This window comes from Gekko japonicus, unplaced genomic scaffold (assembly GCF_001447785.1).
Source record: "Gekko japonicus isolate JY-2015 unplaced genomic scaffold, Gekko_japonicus_V1.1 scaffold960, whole genome shotgun sequence".
In the NCBI taxonomy this organism is placed as follows: Eukaryota; Metazoa; Chordata; class Lepidosauria; order Squamata; family Gekkonidae; genus Gekko; species Gekko japonicus.
The window spans coordinates 251575-271850 of NW_015160866.1; the positions used below are offsets into that span (position 1 = coordinate 251575).

Here is a 20276-nt window from a genome sequence, read left to right on the forward strand (position 1 = left end):
AGAATACATGTAACAGGACTAAGAAAAGAAGTTTGGCAACATACAGAAGAAGCCCAAGAAGATTAATTGGACATTACTAACAGTTTAATTTACCAGTTTATATATCACTCAGCTTTCTCTTTCTCCCACTGTCTACCCCTTCCTTTTTTTCTTTTAAGTAAATACCTCCCCTTTTTAGGGGAGCCAATAAAACCTTTTATTAAAAAAAAGAGAGAGAGAGAGAGGTGGAAAGAAAGAGTGAAAAAGGTGGAAACAAAGAAAGGAAATAGATGAGGGAGGGAGGAGGAAAGAAGGGAGAAAAAGAGAAAGGTGGAAAGAAAGCAAATAAATGGGGAGGGGAGAGGGAGAGGTGGAAAGAAAGCAACGTTAACTTTTAATGTGTTCTCCAACACACACACCCCACGCCCCTACGCCAGCCAGCATGGCTTGGAGAAGAGATTTAAAGAGACAAATACCTTATCCAAGCCAGCTGGGGGGGGGGGGGGCTTTGAGAATGCATTTAAGGTTAAAGTTGTTTTCTTTCTCTCCTCCCCCCCTCAAGCCTACCCAGGGAGGGGAACACTGGCTGGGGAAGGGAAAACCAATCAGGGAGGCATGCCTTCCCTTTGCTTCCCCAGCTGCCCTTCCAAGAGCTGCACAATATGTGTAAAAGAGCCGCATGTGGCTCCTGAGCCACATTTTGGCCACCCCTGGTCTAAATCAATTATAGCAGGCTATCTCTCCTTATTGTAAATACATCAAATACCTTTTTAGTGGCTTCAAGTTCTGCAACGTAATGCTGAAGAATGCATGCAATAGTACGCTCTATTTCATGTTGAAGACATGGCATGTTCAGCTTCTGAAACCTAAATAGAAAATCATATTTAGATTCAGAATGTGTCCTGTAAATTGGGTTTTAAAAGAAATGGGTATGCCACAACATCTGATTGCTTCGATGTGCAACCTATACTCTGGACAAGAGGCTACAGAATATGGAGAAACAGAATAGAATCATAGAATTATAGAGTTGGAAGGGACCTTCAGGGTCATCTAGTCCAACCCTCAGCACAATGCAGGAAATCCACAAATACCTCCCCCACACATGCACTCAGTGACCCCTGTTCCATGCCCAGAAGATGGGGGGGAACCCGCCAGGATGCCCGGCCAAACTGGCATGGAGAAAAATTGCTTCCTGACCCCAAAGTGGTGATCAGCATTTCCCTGGGCATGTAAGAAAGGGCCACAAGAACTAAGCACTGATGCAACCATTCCTGCCCTCCCTCTCATGATCTGCCTAAGTTCACAGAATCAGCATTCCTGTTAGATGGCCATCTAGCCTCTGTTTGAAAGCCTCCAAAGGAGAGCCCACCACCTCCCTAGGAAGTCTGTTCCACTGAGGAACTGCTCGAACTGTCAGGAAGTTCTTCCTAATGTTTAGCCAAAAACTCTTCTGATTTAATTTCAACCTGTTGGCTCTGGTCCGACCTTCTGGGGCAACAGAAAACAACTCCATACCGTCCTCTATATGGCAGCCCTTCAAGTACTCGAAGATGGTTATCATATCACCTTTCAGTTGTCTCCTCTCCAGGCTAAACATACCCAGTTCCTTCAACCTTTCATCATAGGACTTAGTCTCCAGACCTCTTACCATCTTTGTTGCCCTCCTCTGGACACATTCCAGCTTGTCTATATCCTTTTTAAATTGCGGTGCCCAAAACTGAACACAGTACTCTAGGTGAGGTCTAACCAGAGGACAGTAAAGTGTTAACATCACTTCCCGTGATCTGGACACTATACTTCTGTTGATACATCCCAAAACTGCATGTGCATTTTTAGCTGTCACATCACACTGCTGACTCATGTTCAGTGTATGTTCTACTAAGACTCCTAGATCCTTTTCACACATACTACTGGCAAGTCTCCCCCATCCTATAATTATGCATTTGGTTTTTCCTACCTAAATGAAGATCTTTACATTTATCCCCACTAAAATTCATTTTATTTGTTTTAGCCCAGTTTTCCAGCCTGTCAAGATCATCCTGTATCCTGACTCTGTCTTCTACCATATTTGCTAACCCTTTCCAATTTAGTATCATCTGCAAATTTAATAAGCATTCCTTCTATTCCTCCATCCAAATCATTGATAAAGGTGGTGAACAAACCAGATGCCAGGACAGATCCTTGAGACACTTTACTTGTCACTCCTCTTTGGGTGTGATCTGTCAACCAGTTACAAATCCACCTAATGGTCATAGGATCCAAACCACATTTTTACCAGTTGGTCAACAAGAATATTATGTGGAATCTTCTCAAAAGCCTTACTAAAATCAAGATAAACTATGTCTCCAGCATTCTCCAGCAAGGTACTAACTTTCTTGAAAAAAGGAATATGGTTAGTCTGACATGACCTGTTCTTGAGAAACCCATGCTGGCTCTTAGTAATCCATCCTTTCTAAATGCTCAAAGACTATCGGTTTGATAATTTGTTCTAAAACTTTACCAGGTATAGACATCAAGCTTACAGGTAGGTAGTTACCCAGATCCTCCTTTTTTCCCCTCTTGAAGATGGGGACAACATTTGCCCACCTCCAATCTTCTGGCACCTCACCTGTTCTCCAAGAATTCTCAAAAATAATGGACAGAGGCTCAGAAATTACACCCACAAGTTCTTTGGATGCAGTTCCTCTGGCCCCAAGGACTTCATTTCATTTAAAGAAACTAGGTGTTTATGTACTACCCCTATGCCGATGCTAGGCTGCAATTCCCTTCCCTCATCATGTTTTCTGGTTTTGCCATGTTGAGCACCGTTTCCCTCACAAAAGAAGATTGAGGAAAAGTAGGAATTGAGTTTAATGATTTACATAAACAGCTAAATAATCTTGTGATCAGCAATAAACAAAGGACACTTGTATTTCAAAATATGAACATTAAACTGCTAGGAATTACATTTGTAATGACAGGCATATTAATGTTTAATTGAATATTTTTTGCCTATTGATCAATTGTGTCTGCTGCAAGTAAATTAATATTTGCTGCACTGAATGCATAAAGTATGAAAGAAGTGCATCTCAAAATTTGAAAAGGACAAATTTGGGGGGACAGATTGTGACTTAGTGCCAGAGTATCTGATTTTCATTCATAAAGTCCCAGATTAACTCCCTGATATATTTAGTTCAAAGGCTTCGGTGACATGAAAGACCTCTACCTGAGACCCTGTAGAGCCACTGCCAGTCAGATTAGACAATACTGACTTTGATAGCTCAAGGGTATGACTCAGGTCCAAACTGCATTATTTTTTTAACAAGTTGGGTCTGGGGAAGCTGGACCCAACTAGCTTTCCCCACAGCCATACAGCAGCTGGAGGGAATGGGGGCCAATTTTAGCTCAAGGCCATGATGTGAGAGGAGTCAGAGATCCTCCCTCCTCTCCTCATGCAAAAATGGTCTGGGTGAAGTTATTTCCGTAACCTTGGGGCTATATGTGGAGTATTCCATGCATGGGCAGCTGCAAAATGGGGCAAATAACTCCCTTTGAGGCTGTTTCAGTTCAAGAAGAATGGTGCAAGGGAAGGCAGGAACCTCTCCTCCCCACATGCCATGATCCTGAGCTAAACTGTGCCCCCACAGGCTTTAAAAATCACTGTCCCCACAGCTGCTGTGGGAACCCTGAGCCAACTTCAGTATAAGTTTGCATCCTGTGTTGTTAGACATCTGCTAAGGACTTGTAGGCAGTTGTGACTCTCCAGTATATGGCCTCAGGCATTTGAAGCAAACACAAATATAACAAAGTGCCTCTCTGTTTGAAGCAGAACGTTCTACCAAGTTCCCTCAGATAGATGTTCATTCAGTAGATATCCTTTCTTCATGTTAAAAAGTGTTCCTACTGCAATAGTATTATCATACAGAAAGCCAGTTTTTAGGTGATAATTGTCACAATGGCCCCGGTCACACGGGCTGGATAACACAGGGGGGAGGCGGGGCTTTTTGCTCCACTGCAATTAGAGCCACCATAACACGATCCCACGCATCAGTGGCATGCCATGGTTCCTTCCCTCTGCGCCTGTGCATCAACGAGGGGCCGGAGGGAAAAGCCGTGGCCGGCACAATCACACCAAGGGACTCGGGAGGCAGCCCACGGCAAACCAGTTGCTAGTACCTTCGAGCAGGTAGTTTTTAATTGCGCATTTTCGGCAGTACGCCACGGGTTTGCCATGGGTGCGCTCCACTTCCCAGATGTTGCGGTGTGATCACGCCTTGATAATTCACCATGCAATCGTCGCTCTCCCGTGGCAAATCCTCCGTGTGAACAGGGCCAATGTCTCTGCTAAGGAACAGAATTTGTAATAGCATAATTTAATTTGTTTCAACTTGTGAAATGTTAATTAAGGAAATAAGAAACAGGCTGGAATTAATAGCTTCCTTCTTGGTCAACTATATTATAGAGGACAAGAGGAAATCCATTGTTCGTAAGAAAAGAACCAAATCAAGCGTGAATTCTCCCTAGAAGTTAAAATGCCTAAATTGAGGCTATCATACTTTGGTCACATCATGAGATGACAGGGTTCACTGGGAAAGACAATAATAGAAGAAGGAGGAGGAGGAGGAGATTGGATTTATACCACCCTTCACTCGGAGTCTCAGAGCAAACTCCTTTCCCTTCCCCTCCCCACAACAGACACCTTGTGAGGTATGTGGGGCTGAGAGAGCTCAGAAAACTGCCCTTTCAAGAACAGCTCTTGTCAGAACTATGGCTTGCCCAAGGTCATCCAGCCAGGTGCAAGTGGAGGAGTGGGGAATCAAACCCAGTTCTCCCAGATTAGAGTCCGCACACTTAACCATTGCACCAAACATGGAACAGTTGAAGGCTGTATGAAAAGAGGAAGACCCAACATGAGGTGGATAGAGTCACTCAATAAAGGAAGCCACAGCCTTCAGTCGGCAAGACCTGAGCAAAGCTGTTAATGATAGGACATTTTGGAGGCCATTAATTCATAGTGTCACTATAAATTGGAAGTAATTTGACGGCATATAACACATATAAGATAGGCTCCCTACGGTTTTTCAAAATGTGTGTAAATTTAAAACACTGACCAGTTTAAACCAATCACTTTGAACTTATTTGGCCTACCTTTGAAGAAGTTGGACAGCATGTTGTGAAGATAAGATTCTTCCAAAACAAGTTCTCATAAATGACTGTATCTGAACCTAAAGCAAAAAGTATACATTTTATAGTGATAACTTGCATCTTTGATAATTAATTGTGGATTAATTTATCAGAGCATCGGAAACAAATTTATTATTAATATTTTTCACTCCCTATAGTAGTGAAGTGGTTGCCTCACATGGCAATAGGATGCAAATGGGAAGGGGAGGGGAACACAAGATCGCTATACCCAGGGAAAGCCACTAAATATGCAGTGAGGGGAAAAAACTGCCTTACCAAAATAGCTGCCTTCTTTGTCTGTTCTCAGATGCATGTGACCATGATGCTGTCTGGAAGCACTAGCAACAAGCTCAGCATGAAGCCATCCCTCAGCAGGTCAGGGAGAGAGAACTAGGCTAAAGGGAAGTTGTGACGTCCTCCTTATTGGGTAGAACTAGTTTCACTTTAAAAGTTCTCTTTATTATGTTTAACTGGGTAGATTCTGCTGCCACCAGGAAATTTTAAGGATTTCCAAACCTTTATGCTTCTACTGTTGCTCTTTTTAGTTTGGTAGACCGAGTTCAGGGCTTACGAGGAACTATGTGGTCCTGAGAAGTATTTCATTCAGAGCTGGTATAAACTTAAATAACAGAGGATTTATTGAAATAAATACTAAATAAGAGGGTGATACAATGTAACTAGTAATGTGTAAATGATGTACAATTGCTTTGATATCACACTCAATCTTTTCCCTCACTGACAGGGATCTTTTCATGTAACTTTGTAACACTTGTTTATCTCAATGCCATATATGTTCACTGTTTCCTCCAGTTTGTTATGACACTCAGACTTTCCTTTAACTTTACTTCACTTAAACTTTACTTTACTTTTTCCTATACATTCAGCTTTCAGCTCTCTTTCCCATTGAACAACCGCAGCTGTCCTTCTAACTGCTTCAACACAAAACTAACTAACTGAACATCAACTGTCAACATCTAACTGAAACTCCTGACTGACTCACATACTCATCCACCCAGATTCACTTCCAAAACCCCTCCCCCTCTCTGTCAACCACCAATCATACCACACTTGCCTCTCTCAACCACTCTAGTCTATCTACCACAGCCATGCAACCAAACTTTTAAAGAGACACACACACACACAAAAACAAGGAATCGTTACCAAAAGTAAATAGGGATGCCAGCCTCCAGGTGGGGCCTGGAGATCTGCCAGAATTCACTTCCAAAACCCCTCCCCCCCTCTGTGTTGTTGTACTGAATTTTACTGTAAGCTGCCCTGAGCCTGAAATACTACTGCTACTATTGCTATTGGGGGGTGACAGTGGGAAGGCTTCTGGAGTTCTGGCCACACAGGTTGTTAGCAGCCAGACTCCTCTTCTTGCAGAAGGGCAGTTTATAGCTTAGAGAGGCAGAAACACCATTCTTAAAATACCATCTCCAAAATTGTAAGTACAGGACACTGCCTGGCCCAAAATGAAAAAATATGGATGCCAGTCAGAAACAAGTCTGGGAAAGTATTTTGGAAAAGGAGTAAGAGTGGCAGTCTACTGTCCCCTGCATGCCCTGGAGAGATGCATAACTGTAGGACAATGGGACTCCCAAAACCTATTGACTCACCCTTGGACTAATATCAAGTCCAACCTTACTTCCTCTACACCCACTTAGTATAATTAAGCACCACTTAATTCTATTCACCAAACCCATTAGCTTTTCCCAGGGTCATCTTGCAGGGTCATCAAGCCCCTTTCACACCTATAGTCTACCTCAGAAAAACCCATCAAGACTCTCCTATCATTTTTTTTTGTCCACCTCCAAGAGGCCCATCATGTTATTCTTTTCTGGCAAACATGTCATACCTGCCAGAAGGCACATTTTGCCCTTTACTTCCCAGCAGTGTGTGTGTGTGCCTTGGATCCTCTGCATACACCCCACTTTGTTAGTTCTCTTCTTCTCTCCATGAAACACTGGTTGTTTTGCTGTTTCTGCAGGCATCTTTCTTCAAGATTGGTAATTATCACCCTCCCTGAAATTGTTTTTCCCCCTTTCCCCCTGTGTCTCTCTTAGCTAGCTATTGTATGTGTATTTATTGTGTGCATTTCTGTTTTATTCTTTTATTTTAAATAACAACCTATCCAGTTGGTTGACTTATTTTGAGAGTTCTCTTAAGGGAAACATCCCCACAAACATTGGTGGAGAATCCCACTTACTTCCTTTCACTCTGTCTCCTTAAAGCTAATTCCTCCAACTAATTAGGTAACAGGGTGGACCTCTTGATGGCACCTGGGTTTTGGCCACTGTATGACAGAGTGTTGGACTGGATGGGCCATTGGTCTGATCCAACATGGCTTCTCTTATGTTCTTAAAGACAGTAGTGGCAAATTTCCAAGACTTGATTCCAAATTCGAATAATTACATAGCTTACCTCTAAACCTTCTATTTTTGTCATAAAATCAGCAAAATCAACATCAAATTCAGTTTTCCTTGGATCTAGAATATCGTATTTTTTCTTTTGAACACTTTGGTAAATATTTTTGAACTTAATGGCCATAATATCAATTCCTTCAATGGTAGACATACTCAACGCAGAAAAAGTTTGAACTATGGTTATCATTTCTGTAATCTGAAATTTGAAAAAAAAATCACTCTAAAAGTCATAATGAGCTTATTTAATAAAGTTGTGGCTCTTCTGCTAATATTTGCTAGGTTTGAGGCTAGGCTCATTTGACAATACAGATAGTTTATCTGATTGGCAGTTACCCTGAGATCACTTTTTGCCGAATTCTATAACAATAATAGCTGGCTCACCTTGGAAACCTGGTTTCTCTTTCCCAGAAACAGAAACCTACCTTTAGGAGCCTTGTACACAATGCACTAAGGCTTATTTTTCACGGAAGTGGTAAACATGTGACTGGGCAGTGGTGTATATGGGGTTACTAGATCGCCAGTCCAGGGTCCTTTAAAATGCTTTTGGCGAGTGGGGGCCAGGCCTCGCATGCCTGAATTCTTACCCTCCTGAAAGATGTCTTCCCCTCCTGCAAGAGGTCAGGCCTTGCGCACCCCTCTCCTTCCTCTTCTGCAAGATTTAAAGGGCCCTCCAGCTGACCAGCAGGGCGCGTGCTCCCTGGATCAGCTGGAGAGCCCTTTAAGTCTGGCAGAAGGGGAGGGAGAGGGGTGGCCACGGGTGGACGTTGTTGGGGTGGTGACATCCCCAACATGACATCACCACATTGGGGACATCCCCACCCCCTCAATGAATGCCCCCCCAAATCCCCCACTGGGGACAAGGGTAGTTCTGGCAACCCTAGGTCTATATGCTTATCTGTACAGCTACTTCCCTGCACATAGAAAATTAGCATGTCAAAGAAGGCTGTGCTTCAACCCTTTCCCTGACATGATGTTGCTGGTATTTTTGTTGTGTGGGGGGGGGGGCTCAATCAGTAAGGCAGCTTGAAGTGGTACTGCTCAGACTCAGATTTACGACATCAGTGGGAACTAGATCCACATTGCAATAGTAGTAGCAGTAGTAGAAGTGATTAGATTTATACCCCACCCTTCACTACCTGAAGGAGTCTCAGAGGAGTTTACAATCTCCTTTCCCTTCCACTCCCCACAACAGACACCCTGTGAGGTAGGTGGGGCTGAGAGAGCTCTGAGATAACTGCTCTTGAGAGAGCAGCTCTGAAAGAACTTGTAACTGACCCAAGGTCACAACAGCAGCTGCATGTGGAGGAGTGAGGAATCAAAGCTGGTTCTCCCAGATTAGAGTCCACACTCCTAACCACTATACCAAACTGTCCTTCAGAGTATCACAGTAAAAATGCTTAGAAGGTTTCATGTCAGGGTCATAGTCAGGGGTCATTTTGTAGAAAAAGAGCTAGGGGAACTCATTAGCATAACTCATTTGCATATGCCACACCCCCTGACATCAGGGGCCCGGTGGTGGACCTGCATGGCCACCCCAGGCAGGGGTGGGGAGACGCGGGGAGGAAGCAACTTACCCTCCCTCTTCTCCTGCCTCCTCCTGGCTGAATGAGGGCTGGAAGCAGGGCGGCCAGAAGCAGGGGGTGGGGATTCATCATGTGCCCCGCCCCCTGCGTTCCCCCGCGTTCCCCCCCGAAATGACCTCTGGTCATAGTCATTGGTAGTAGCAGGTAGTTCATAACACCCTAAATGAAAAAAATTCTGCTAGCTGCTCACAGGAATAAAAAGTCTGACAACCACCAGCTTTACTAACATATATGTGAACATAAGTGAACAGGCTGAAATAGAACACACATTGTTTTTATTCTTAAATAAGTAGTAGGTCCACACTTACTTTTTCTAGCCTTTTGCAAAAAGCTTCAAATTTGCCAAAAATATACATCTCAGATACTTCAAATGTCTTGTCCCCTAAACTCTCCAAAATTTGTTTCCTTGTTTTGTGAAAACTTTTCTGATATTCTTTAAACAGAAAAATGCAGTCCTAAAATGTAAAGAATAAATGTAAGCTCGAACCAGTTGGGTGGTGTAGGTGAAGATGAAAGACAATTCTTATGGAGTTCTAAGCTGTGCTTCACATCTTCTGTGTAGGAAAGATATGAATTCAGTGATACTGCAATTAATGTAGAAAAGTCCCACCATTTACAGTTCCTTTTACTGCTCCCGTCTCTGGCCCCAGCTCCTGCCAACCTAGCAGTTCAAAAGCAAGAAACTGCAAGTATATAAATAGGTACCGCTTTGGTGGGAAGATCACAGCATTCCGTGTGCTTTGCCATTTAGTCATGCCGGCCACATGACCACGGAAACGTCTTTGGACAACGCTGGCTCTTTGGCTTGGAAATGGAGATGAGCACCACCCCCTAGAGTCAGATTCCACTAGCTTTCGAGCAAGGGAAACCTGGCTTCTCTAATTAGTACTTAGAGTTTTTGTATTCAGAATTATTAGTTCACCTACTTTAATGGCTGTTATCTGGTAAAATGTGAACAAAGCCCAAACAATTCTAATTGTATTATTATTATTATTTATATGAGCAAGCAGTAGAAATCCTGAAGAGAAAACTTACTTAGCCTGTATAACAAGCACCCTCCCCTTCTGCTTACGCTGCTGAACATTTCTTACTAATTAAGGGGAAATGCTGACAAGATGCTTGCTATTTTGTATCCATTCAAAATTAATTTATTTTAATTCGGCAATGTAAAAAAATCAATCCACAAAGAGCTGTCCTTGAGGACTAATTAGGCAGCAAGCCCTACTATGAGGGACCAGAGGTTTTCAAATATGTAACAGGGCATGTTAATTATGACACTATACATATTATGCTAATGGACATAATGAGAATTCACAATAATGATTTATTTACCATGAAAACTAAAGTCTTGTTTTATAGCAGTAATGTATTTTGCTCTTTGGGGAAGCCCCTGTATCATAAGATATTACATTTGTACAGCATACAAACCTGGATTTTCTTAATTACTGTTGGGGTATCCTGTTCCCATACACGACTAAATCCTCCATCAGTAATATATGCTTTACATGCTGTTACCATCTGATTTGTAACCTAATGCATGCAAATACAAGATAAAGAATCCAACTCACTTTGTTAAAATGGAGAGAAACATGCACATGAAATTAGTCTATTATGTAAAATCATTTTAGCTAACCAATAATTTTTGGTTCAAATTGCGGCTCTCTACAAATATATATGGGAATATCACTGCTTCATTTCAAGATCCTTAAATATGATGATTTTAACAAAAATTGCTTTTGCAATGAGTTTTGCTAAAACTCAGCATATTTCCACAAGCCATACTGCTAATCCACGCAGAGCTAATCCCCATGCCAAACCAAAGGGTGTCAGCATTCATTCAGTGACACAGTCTACCCACGAATTTGTTATTTTGCCTGTGCAAAGCGCTGCTTACTTCCTACACATCCAGTTTAATGCTTAAGGAAGACAACTATATTTGTCATTGCCATGCCCTGGCATCCAGTTGCTAAAACGGTAAGAATGAGCATTAGCTTTCTCCCATTCACTGCCAGTGTAGGAAAACTGCACACTGATCAGCACAAATGCAAGCAGTAATCTTTTATTTCACAAATAAAGTTACTGTATGTATTTGGACTGATGTCAAGAGTGGTCTGCTGGGATGTTTATGCAAATTAATAATCTGACAATCTAACATACTGCTCCCACCAGTGAGTTCTTGGGGAGATTTACCAACAATGAAATCATACTGAAAAAGTTACCCATTTCTCACTGAAGTCTCTTGAGTGAGACTGGATCCTATTCTAGAGAATTTCTTGGTCTTTAAAAGAAGGGGTATGAGGGCAGCAGTAGAGAGGTGGAAACCTGAAAAATCCTGTATGGAAGCAAGTCCTTTGGATCTCACTCAAAGTAAATAAATAAATACAATAATTGTAGTGGCAATTTTACTGTGCACACACTTCCCTAACAATGGACTGAGGGTTAATCTGACTTCACCCACATGATTTTTCTGTCACCCATCTTCCATAAACAAATCCTCATTATCAAGGGACCTACCTTTACAAACAGTGATGTCATTCTCTCAGAAGTATTGTAATATCTTGAGACACTGTGTATCATTCGTATAGCATTAATCAAGTTTTGTATTCCATGGGCCATGGAAACCTAAAATAAACATTTTGTAAGATTAGATGAATTGATGACTGATAAATGAGGCGGTGGGGTATTTGTGGAGAAATGTGTTTTACATGGATACCCAGAGATAAGACTCCCCATTAACTATATTGGTCCTATAGGGTATAATGGAGTTTTTTAAAAATAGCATTTCTGGAAAAGCCCTGAATCTGAATACTATACCAATATTGGAATTTGGACTTTTTTGGGAATCCCAAAAAAAATTGGGGGGGGGGGGCAATATATCTGAATTCGGAAAATCCCGAATTTTTTATGTGGGCACATCCATAGTAGTCAAACAATAACATCGGGTTACAAACTTACAGTTTAGACATTTGAAAATTAATTATTTACATTTTAACCTTGCATCCCTATTAACAGTGACCAGCTCTTCTAAATGATTTTTCATCTTCTCCATTATTTTGACTATCTATGGCACAGTAATTTCCTTCACCATTCTTCAATATCCAGTGGAACAGCCAAAGTCCAAGTGAAAGGGTAATTTTACCAGCATTGTTTTTCTTTTTGTTTTACAAGGATATGGCTACACTCAAATGTCATGAAAAGATGCAATTAAACTGAAGCAAAGGGCACTCAATGACACTGTCTAACCATCTCATCCTTTGCCGTCCCCGTCTTCTTTGACCTTCAATCTTTCCCAGCATCAGGGTCTTCTCCAGTGAGTGCTCCCTTCTCATTTGGTGGCCAAAGTATTTGAGCTTCAGTTTCATTATCTGGCCTTCCAGGGAACAGTCAGGGTTGATTTCTTTGAGGATTGACTGATTTGTTCTTCTTGCAGTCCAAGGGACTCTCAAGAGTCTTCTCCAGCACCATAGTTCAAAAGAATCTATTCTTCGGCGCTCGGCCTTCCTTATAGTCCAACTCTCACAGCCATACATGACTACTGGGAATACCATTGCTTTGACCATGCGGACTTTTGTTGGCAGGGTGATGTCTCTACTTTTTATCATGCTGTTTAGGTTCGCCATCGCTTTCCTCCCAAGGAGCAGGCGTCTTTTAATTTCATGGCTGCAGTCACAGTCTGCGGTGATCTGGGATCCCAGGAACGTGAAGTCTGTCACTACTTCCACGACTTCCCCTTCTATTTGCCAAGGAGTGATGGGGCCGGATGCCATGATCTTAGTTTTTTTGATGTTGAGCTTCAAGCCCACTTTTGCGCTCTCCTCTTTTACTCTGAGCAAGAGGCTCTTTAGATCCTTTTCACTTTCAGCCATTAGAGTGGTATCATCTGCATATCTGAGGTTGTTGATCTTTTCCCCAGCAATCTTAATTCCCGCTTGTGATTCATCCAGGCCAGCATTTCGCATGATGTACTCTGCATATATATTAAATAAGCAAGGTGACAGTATACATCCTTGTCGTACTCCTTTTCCTATGCTGAACCAATCAGTTGTTCCGTATCCGGTTCTAACTGTCGCTTCTTGGCCCTTATACAGGTTTCTCAAGAGACATGTGAGGTGGTCTGGTACTCCCATCTCTTTAAGGACCTGCCATAGTTTGTTGTGATCCACACAGTCAAAAGCTTTAGCATAGTCAATGAAGCAGAAGTAGATATTTTTCTGGTACTCTCTTGCTTTCTCCATAATCCAGCGAATGTTGGCAATATGATCTCTCGTTCCTCTACCTCTTCGAAACCCAGCTTGTACTTCTGGCAGTTCTCTATCCATGTACTGTTGAAGCCTAGCTTGTAGGATCTTGAGCATGACCTTGCTAGCGTGTGATATGAGTGCAATTGTGCGATAGTTTGAACATTCCTTGGCATTGCCCTTCTTTGGGATTGGAATGTATACTGACCTTTTCCAATCCTGTGGCCACTGTTGCGTTTTCCAAATTTGCTGGCAAATTGCGTGCAGCACTTTAACAGCATCATCTTCTAAGACTTTGAATAGCTCAGCTGGGATACCATCACCTCCACTAGCTTTGTTGTTAGCAATGCTTTCTAAGGCCCATTTCACTTCACATTCCAGGATGTCTGGCTCGAGGTCAGTGATTATACCGTCGTGGTTGTCAAGGACATCGAGGTCTTTCTTGTATAGTTCTTCTGTGTATTCTTGCCATCTTTTCCTAATCTCTTCTGCTTCTGTTAGGTCCCTACCGTTTTTGTCCTTTATCATGGCCATCTTTGCATGGAACGCTCCCTTGATTTCTCCAATTTTCTTGAAGAGATCTCTAGTCCTTCCCATTCTATTGTTTTCTTCTATTACTTTGCACTGTTCATTCAGGAAGGCCAATAATTAGGCATGCAAAAAGAGATTTTGAGAAGCGGGTTGCTAAGAGCTTCAAGGCAAACAAACATTTAAAAAAATAAATCTGGAGCAGGAAATCAGCCAGAGAAGAAGTGGGGCTTTTGGATGACAAAGGAATTAAGGGACTGCTAAAGGAAGATGGGGAGATGGCAGAGAAGCTCAATAACTTTTTTGCTTCTGTGTTCATTGTGAAAAGTGTGGGGCATGTACCCATGCCACAGCCACTACTTTCAGGAAGGGAGTCCAAAGAACTGAGCCATACTGAGGTGACTAGAGATGCAATTCTAGACCTACTGGGGAAATTAAAAACCAATAAGTCCCCAGGTCCTGATGGCATACACTCAAGAATTATTAAGGAACTCAGATGTGAGATTGTTGATCTCCAAACCCATACATGTAACCTATCAGTCGCTGTATCAGAAGACTGGAGAGTAGCGAAATGTGACACCAATTTTTATAAAGGGATCTGGGGGGAACCAGGAAATTACAGGCCAGTCAGCCTAATGTCTATCCCAGGAAAATTAGTAGAAACTTTAATCAAAGATAGAATTCTTAGGCACACAGAAGGACAAAGCCTACTGAGGGAAAATCAGCATGGCTTCTGCAAAGGGAAGTCCTGCCTCACAAACCTTTTGGAGTTCTTTGAGAAAGTGAACAAGCATGCAGACAATGGTGACCCACTAAGATATTATATACCTGGACTTTCAAAAGGCTTTTGACATGGTACCTCACCAAAGACTCCTGAGTAAATTTAGCAGTTATCAGCTAAGAAGACGGGTTCTTTTACGGATTAAAAATTGCTTAAATGACAGGAAGCAAAGAGTAGGAGTCAATGGACAGTTCTCACAATGGAGGGAAGTAAGCAGTGGGGTCCAAAAACAAATCAGTATTGGAATTGGTACTATTTAATTCATTCATAAATGATCTGGAACTAGGGGTGAGTAGCGTAGTGGCCAAGTTTGCAGATGACACCAGATTATTCAGGATGCTGAAAACCAAGGCTGACTGTGAAGAGTCCAAGAGGACCTCGACAAACTGGGTGAGTGGGCGACAATGTGGCAAATGAAATTCAGTATTAGTAAGTGTAAGGTGATGCACACTGGAACAAAAAAACGCAGCTTCAAGTATAGGCTAATGGGGTCTGAACTTCCTGAAACTGAGAGGGGAAAAGATCTTGAAGCTATAGTGAGTAACTCAATGAAAGTGTCAGCCTAGTATTCTATGGTGGTGAAAAGGAGAAACTGTATGTTAAGGATTACTAGGAAAGGGGTTGAGAATAAAACGGCCAATATTTTAATGCCCCTGTATAGATCTATGGTGCGGCCTCATTTGGAATACTATGTACAGTTCTCATCACCGTATCTCAAAAAGGACATTGCAGAGCTGGAAAAAGCACAGAGGAAAGCAACCAAGATGATTAAGGGATTGGAGCACCTTCCCTATGAGGAAAGAGGGGACATGATAGATGCTTATAAAGTGATGCATGGGAAAGAGAGAGTTGATTTTGCCCTTAGATTAGGCAAAACAGTTTCAGCCCATTCTGCAAATGACTTAAATTACTTCTCAATATAACTTTGAAGAAAGAGGTTTTTTGTTACTACCATATGCCCATTTTTTTTCACCCATTCCTTCAATAAGAATCAGACCTTGTCAGAACCTAAAGTGGGGAATGTTTTTCTATATGCTTAATAAGACAATATAATTTAAAGTACCATGTCTATATTATACAATTTTCTCTTACCTTAGGGTTTCATTCTACCCATAACCACCGCCAAAAAGCACTTCTAAGTCATGTTATTATACTTTGTTTATATAACTAGCCTTAAAAATCCTGCCTTTTATTGGGATATTTGGTCAATATAGCAGAGTTTTGCCCAGTCATAGAAGCATAATACTGAGTACAGTAAATAAAACTCCCAAGAAGTATATTGCGAAAAAGGCAAACTTACATTTATTTAAGTAGATCCAGTTCACATTCAGGTTGCGGTAAAAAGAAGAGAAAGACACGCCTAATCTAAAAGTACTTCCCCTACCACAAATGGCCAGCTTGTCTGGCATCATTTGTGTGGGTGTGTGAAGGCACCATATCTACAGGAGAGACCTGAAGAGACTTGTGTTTCCATGGAAGGCCATATGAAGAGAGAGGACAAAGGCAGAAAGGAGAGGTCAGAGGGCAGCTCCCAAGCTAAGACAAAGAGAGGCATCCCATTCAAGGAAGTAACACCTATATACACTTAGGGTACGTTCAGACGGGGCATTTGCAACGGTATAGGTGCCGGTTGGAATCGTTCACACGTAGAACATCTGCCTTCCATCCCTAACCGTTGCAAAGAGCTTTAAACCGTTGTATTCTGCCACTAGGTCCTCAAGTGGTGGTATCCTGAGTGCAACGGCTGTAATCGCTTTAAACCCCCCCCCCCGTCTGATCGCTCTCCACCGTTGTAGAATTTAAATGTAATGTCCAGACATCAACATCTGGGAAACGTCCGTCTTCCATGAGCATCCTGTTTTGCCGTGCTTCGGAGCCATACTAAAAAGGTACTAGTTAAAATCTGGAGTTTTCGGTTCTGACAGGCCAGTCACGGACTTACCCCCATCTGATCGTTCCAGCGCGCAATTAGAAAAGGTGCCTGTTCGGGATGGTCTGACATCAGACCATCCTGAACGGCCGTAATTTTTAATTGCGCACTGGAATGATCAGACGGGGAAAAGTCCGTAAGTGGCCTGTCATAACCGAAAACTAAGTAGTATCTTTTTAGTACGGCTCCGAGGTGTGGCAAAACGGGATGCTCACAGAAGATGGACATTTCCCAGATGTTGATGTCTGGACATTACATGTAAATCCATGTGGCACCCGTGCCTCGCGTGGATCTATAGAGCCGTCTGAACGCACCCTTAGAGTGAAGTAGTGCCAGTGTCCAGGCATGCTGAGTCAGTCACTCCAACTTTACTTTGGCAAGCCTTTATTGGCAGTTCAAAAGCAAGAAATTGCAAATAGATAAATAGGTACCACTTCTGTGGGAAGGTAACAGCGTTCCGTGCACCTCGGCATCTAGTCATGCCAGCCACATGACCATGGAAACGTCTTCGGACAGCGCTGGCTCTTCGGCTTGGAAACGGAGATGAGCACTGCATCCCTAGAGTCGGATTCGACTGGCTTTTGAGCAAGGGAAACCTTTACCTTTACTATATATATACAATAGGAGGCTCACTGCGACACTTTTTGGGTTTACAAAGAAAACAGTTTGGGATTATGTAAAGATATACTCTCCATGATTTCAGCATACATCCTGCAGAGGTTGGTATTTTGTGCTAAGACATAAATGGAAATGTTTTATGAATTTTGAAAAATTGTACTTACTAGATCATAGTTATAGAGTGGCTGGCAAACTTTTTCAAGTGTGTATAAATATCTCACATTATCTTTCGATTCATTTGCTGTATCTGTTATCCTCGCATCCAGTTCTCGCCACAGCTACAGTAAAAAATTAGAGATCATACTGATGACAACGTAACTGAATTTTGTAGAATACACAGAACAGAAATGAAAATCTATTCAAACCACACAGTCATTACACCTTCTGTTATAAATAAGGTTCTGTAAACCACTAATTCATAAGGAAGCAATATATAAATCTTGGGAGCTTTCAAAACTTGTGGAAAAAGTGGAAGGCATTTGGGGTTTTAGAAAGTTCCTTCTCCCCACTTTTGGTGACTTCTGAATAACTGTGGAGAAGAGTTATTTTATACTGTTCATCCTGACCTGAAAATCCCACATTTCTTCCCATGGCACTTAAAAAACTAGTAAACAGCAAATAGGAACCAAATAGGACCATCTACTTCCCACTTGGGGCATATAGCAACAATAAAAATACACCTATATTAATATTAATGAAAGTTGCCTTGTCTGGAGTTCTGTTTTTATGACACCATTTTTGAGGTTTGGGGGCCAATCAATGCTAGCATTACATACTTGGTGGGCAGCAGCAGACCAAAGGCTGAGAACCACTGCTTTAAATTATTTCATGGTTTAAACAACCATTTTAATCAGGTAAACAGAAATTTATTTTGGATCTATGACTCTACTATGAGCTTAGTGGGGTGGATCCAACCAGCTTTTCCACATAATCCTTACTACAGCCCCTATCTCACATTACTTTTTTCCATGTAGGTCCCATGATCCCTAGCATAAACTTTTTTAAAAACAAAGGGGGATCATATTTAATTATTTTTAAAGCAATTATGAAGCCAGAATGCCAGCAGGGGGTTGGGGGCTATCCAGTGTTTTGCATGGAGTGTCACATGTATGACTATCTGCCCACTGGGTGTGTGCTCGGTGCAAGGAGCTCCTGGTTCTCAGGGAATGCATCTGATCCCTTGACGCCAAGATGGCTGACCTGGAGAAGCAGAGACAGTCAGTTAGGTGCACGGAGAAGACTCTTGGGGACTTGTTAGATACGTCCCACTCTGGATCTGGCAGCCCCGCCGCTGTCAGGGAGCATGAGGTTTGTGGTAAGAAATTGTAGAAATATGGAAGGTTTGGGTTTAAAAATGAACCAAATAGTTTATAAAATCCATGTATCTGTATCTGTCTTTGCTAGTAAAACAGCAAACAGGCTTGGCCTGCTTCACTGAACCAAACCCTATGTTTCTTTGCAAGCCCTTTGTTCCAGGAAAAGCTCTCGAAACATTTGCATTACATTGTTCATGAATCTAAATAATTTGGAAGCATTTAGAAATAAAAGATTGGTATGCACCTGCCATTAAGTCAAGGAAGCCCGAATATTTGCAATACTACAGCCTTGCCTACACGCAGAAACTCACATCACACCTCCAGCCAGCAGACAGTGCCTTACTGGCTGCCCTGATTCAAGGAAACAAAGAACATCCTGAAATTGTAAGGATTCTTGTGTTTGTCATTTAAAAATTTAGGAGCTATCTTGCATAGTTTTGCTAAAAGCATCAGGGTAGCCCCATTGCCTCTGGAATATGGGAACATTTCCTGGGCCACAATGGCCCACATTACCAGGGCAGTTGGATTAATTAATGAAATTATAATCTCTATAGCTCTATCGAAATGTATGGGACCAATATGGTATAAAAGAAGGCAAGACGCTTCATTTCAGCACTGACTCTCAGGGATCCAGGGAAGACTTTGTCTTTCGTGATCTCTCTGGGCCAGTCCAGAGGCTTCTGTGCATGGGGAAATCTTTGTTCTGTATATTTAACCACTGACTGTCTCTTTTTAAGGAAGTATTCTGTTTTGTATTCCTTGCTTGTCTTTAGCTGATAAACTATTTTATTGTTTAAATAACCTTGTGTTGCATTCCAGCCACATTTCTTTTAACATTCTACCTGCCTTGGTAAGGGGCACTCACCAGACCATTACGAACCTAAAGGGGGTGGGAACAGGTGCAGGTAACACTTTATACAGGGTTAGTTTAGACTGACAAGTTCTACAGTTGCATTTTTCCAACAAGAGTCAAGGGGAAACGGGGCACCGTGCTGCGGATAAGGGGAATGTGCCCTCAGAAGGGACCTCTTCTTCAGCTGGTGAAAGGGTATCCTTTTGCACCAAGGAACCATCCCTTGGCAGGAAGGGAGGGGGGCTCTTGGTAGCTGGTGATTCGATCCTTAGGCAAGTAGACAGCTGGGTGGCGAACCTGCGTACTGACCGTATGGTGACTTGCCTGCCTGGTGCAAAAGTAGCAGACATTACGCGGGTTCTAGATAGGCTGGTAGATAGTGCTGGGGAGGAGCCAGTGTTCGTGGTACATGTCAGCACCAACGAAGTGGGGAAATGCAGTCGTGAGGTCCTGGAGGAAAAAATTAGGCTGCTAGGCAGGAAACTCAAGGCCAGGGCCTCCAAGGTAGCCTTCTCAGAAGTGCTACGTGTTCCATGCGCAGGGCTGGAGAGGCAGGCACAGATCAGGAGTCACAATGTGTGAATGAGACGATGGTGTAGAGGGGAAGGGTTCACGTTTGTTAGGCACTGGGATGCTTTTTGGAACAAGAGGGAGCTGTACAAAAGAGACGGTCTCCACTTGTCCCAAGAAGGAACCAGGCTGCTGGCGCTTAAAATCAAAAAGGTGGCAGAGCAGTTTTTAAACTGAATATTGGGGGAAAGCTGACAGGAGATGAAAAGTCCCTTGTTTGGGATGGCTCATCTCAGAGAGATGAGCAGGTAGCTGTTGCTTTTCTACAGGGAAGTGGATTGGAATTGTCTACTG

The 20276-nt window shown here is 42.4% G+C and overlaps 1 protein-coding gene across 1 annotated transcript in view; it reads right to left on the reverse strand.

The window, feature by feature from the left end:
- DNAH8 (dynein, axonemal, heavy chain 8) overlaps nt 1-20276 on the reverse strand; it is a 262658-nt gene that overhangs the window by 220642 nt on the left and 21740 nt on the right. Inside the window, exons 7-13 of the mRNA XM_015422004.1 lie at nt 17408-17521; nt 11663-11770; nt 10577-10678; nt 9457-9603; nt 7564-7761; nt 5107-5183; nt 746-845 (exon numbers count right to left, since the gene is read on the reverse strand). Of these exons, the coding sequence (XP_015277490.1) occupies nt 746-845; nt 5107-5183; nt 7564-7761; nt 9457-9603; nt 10577-10678; nt 11663-11770; nt 17408-17521 (846 nt within the window). The remainder of the gene's footprint in view (nt 1-745; nt 846-5106; nt 5184-7563; nt 7762-9456; nt 9604-10576; nt 10679-11662; nt 11771-17407; nt 17522-20276) is intronic.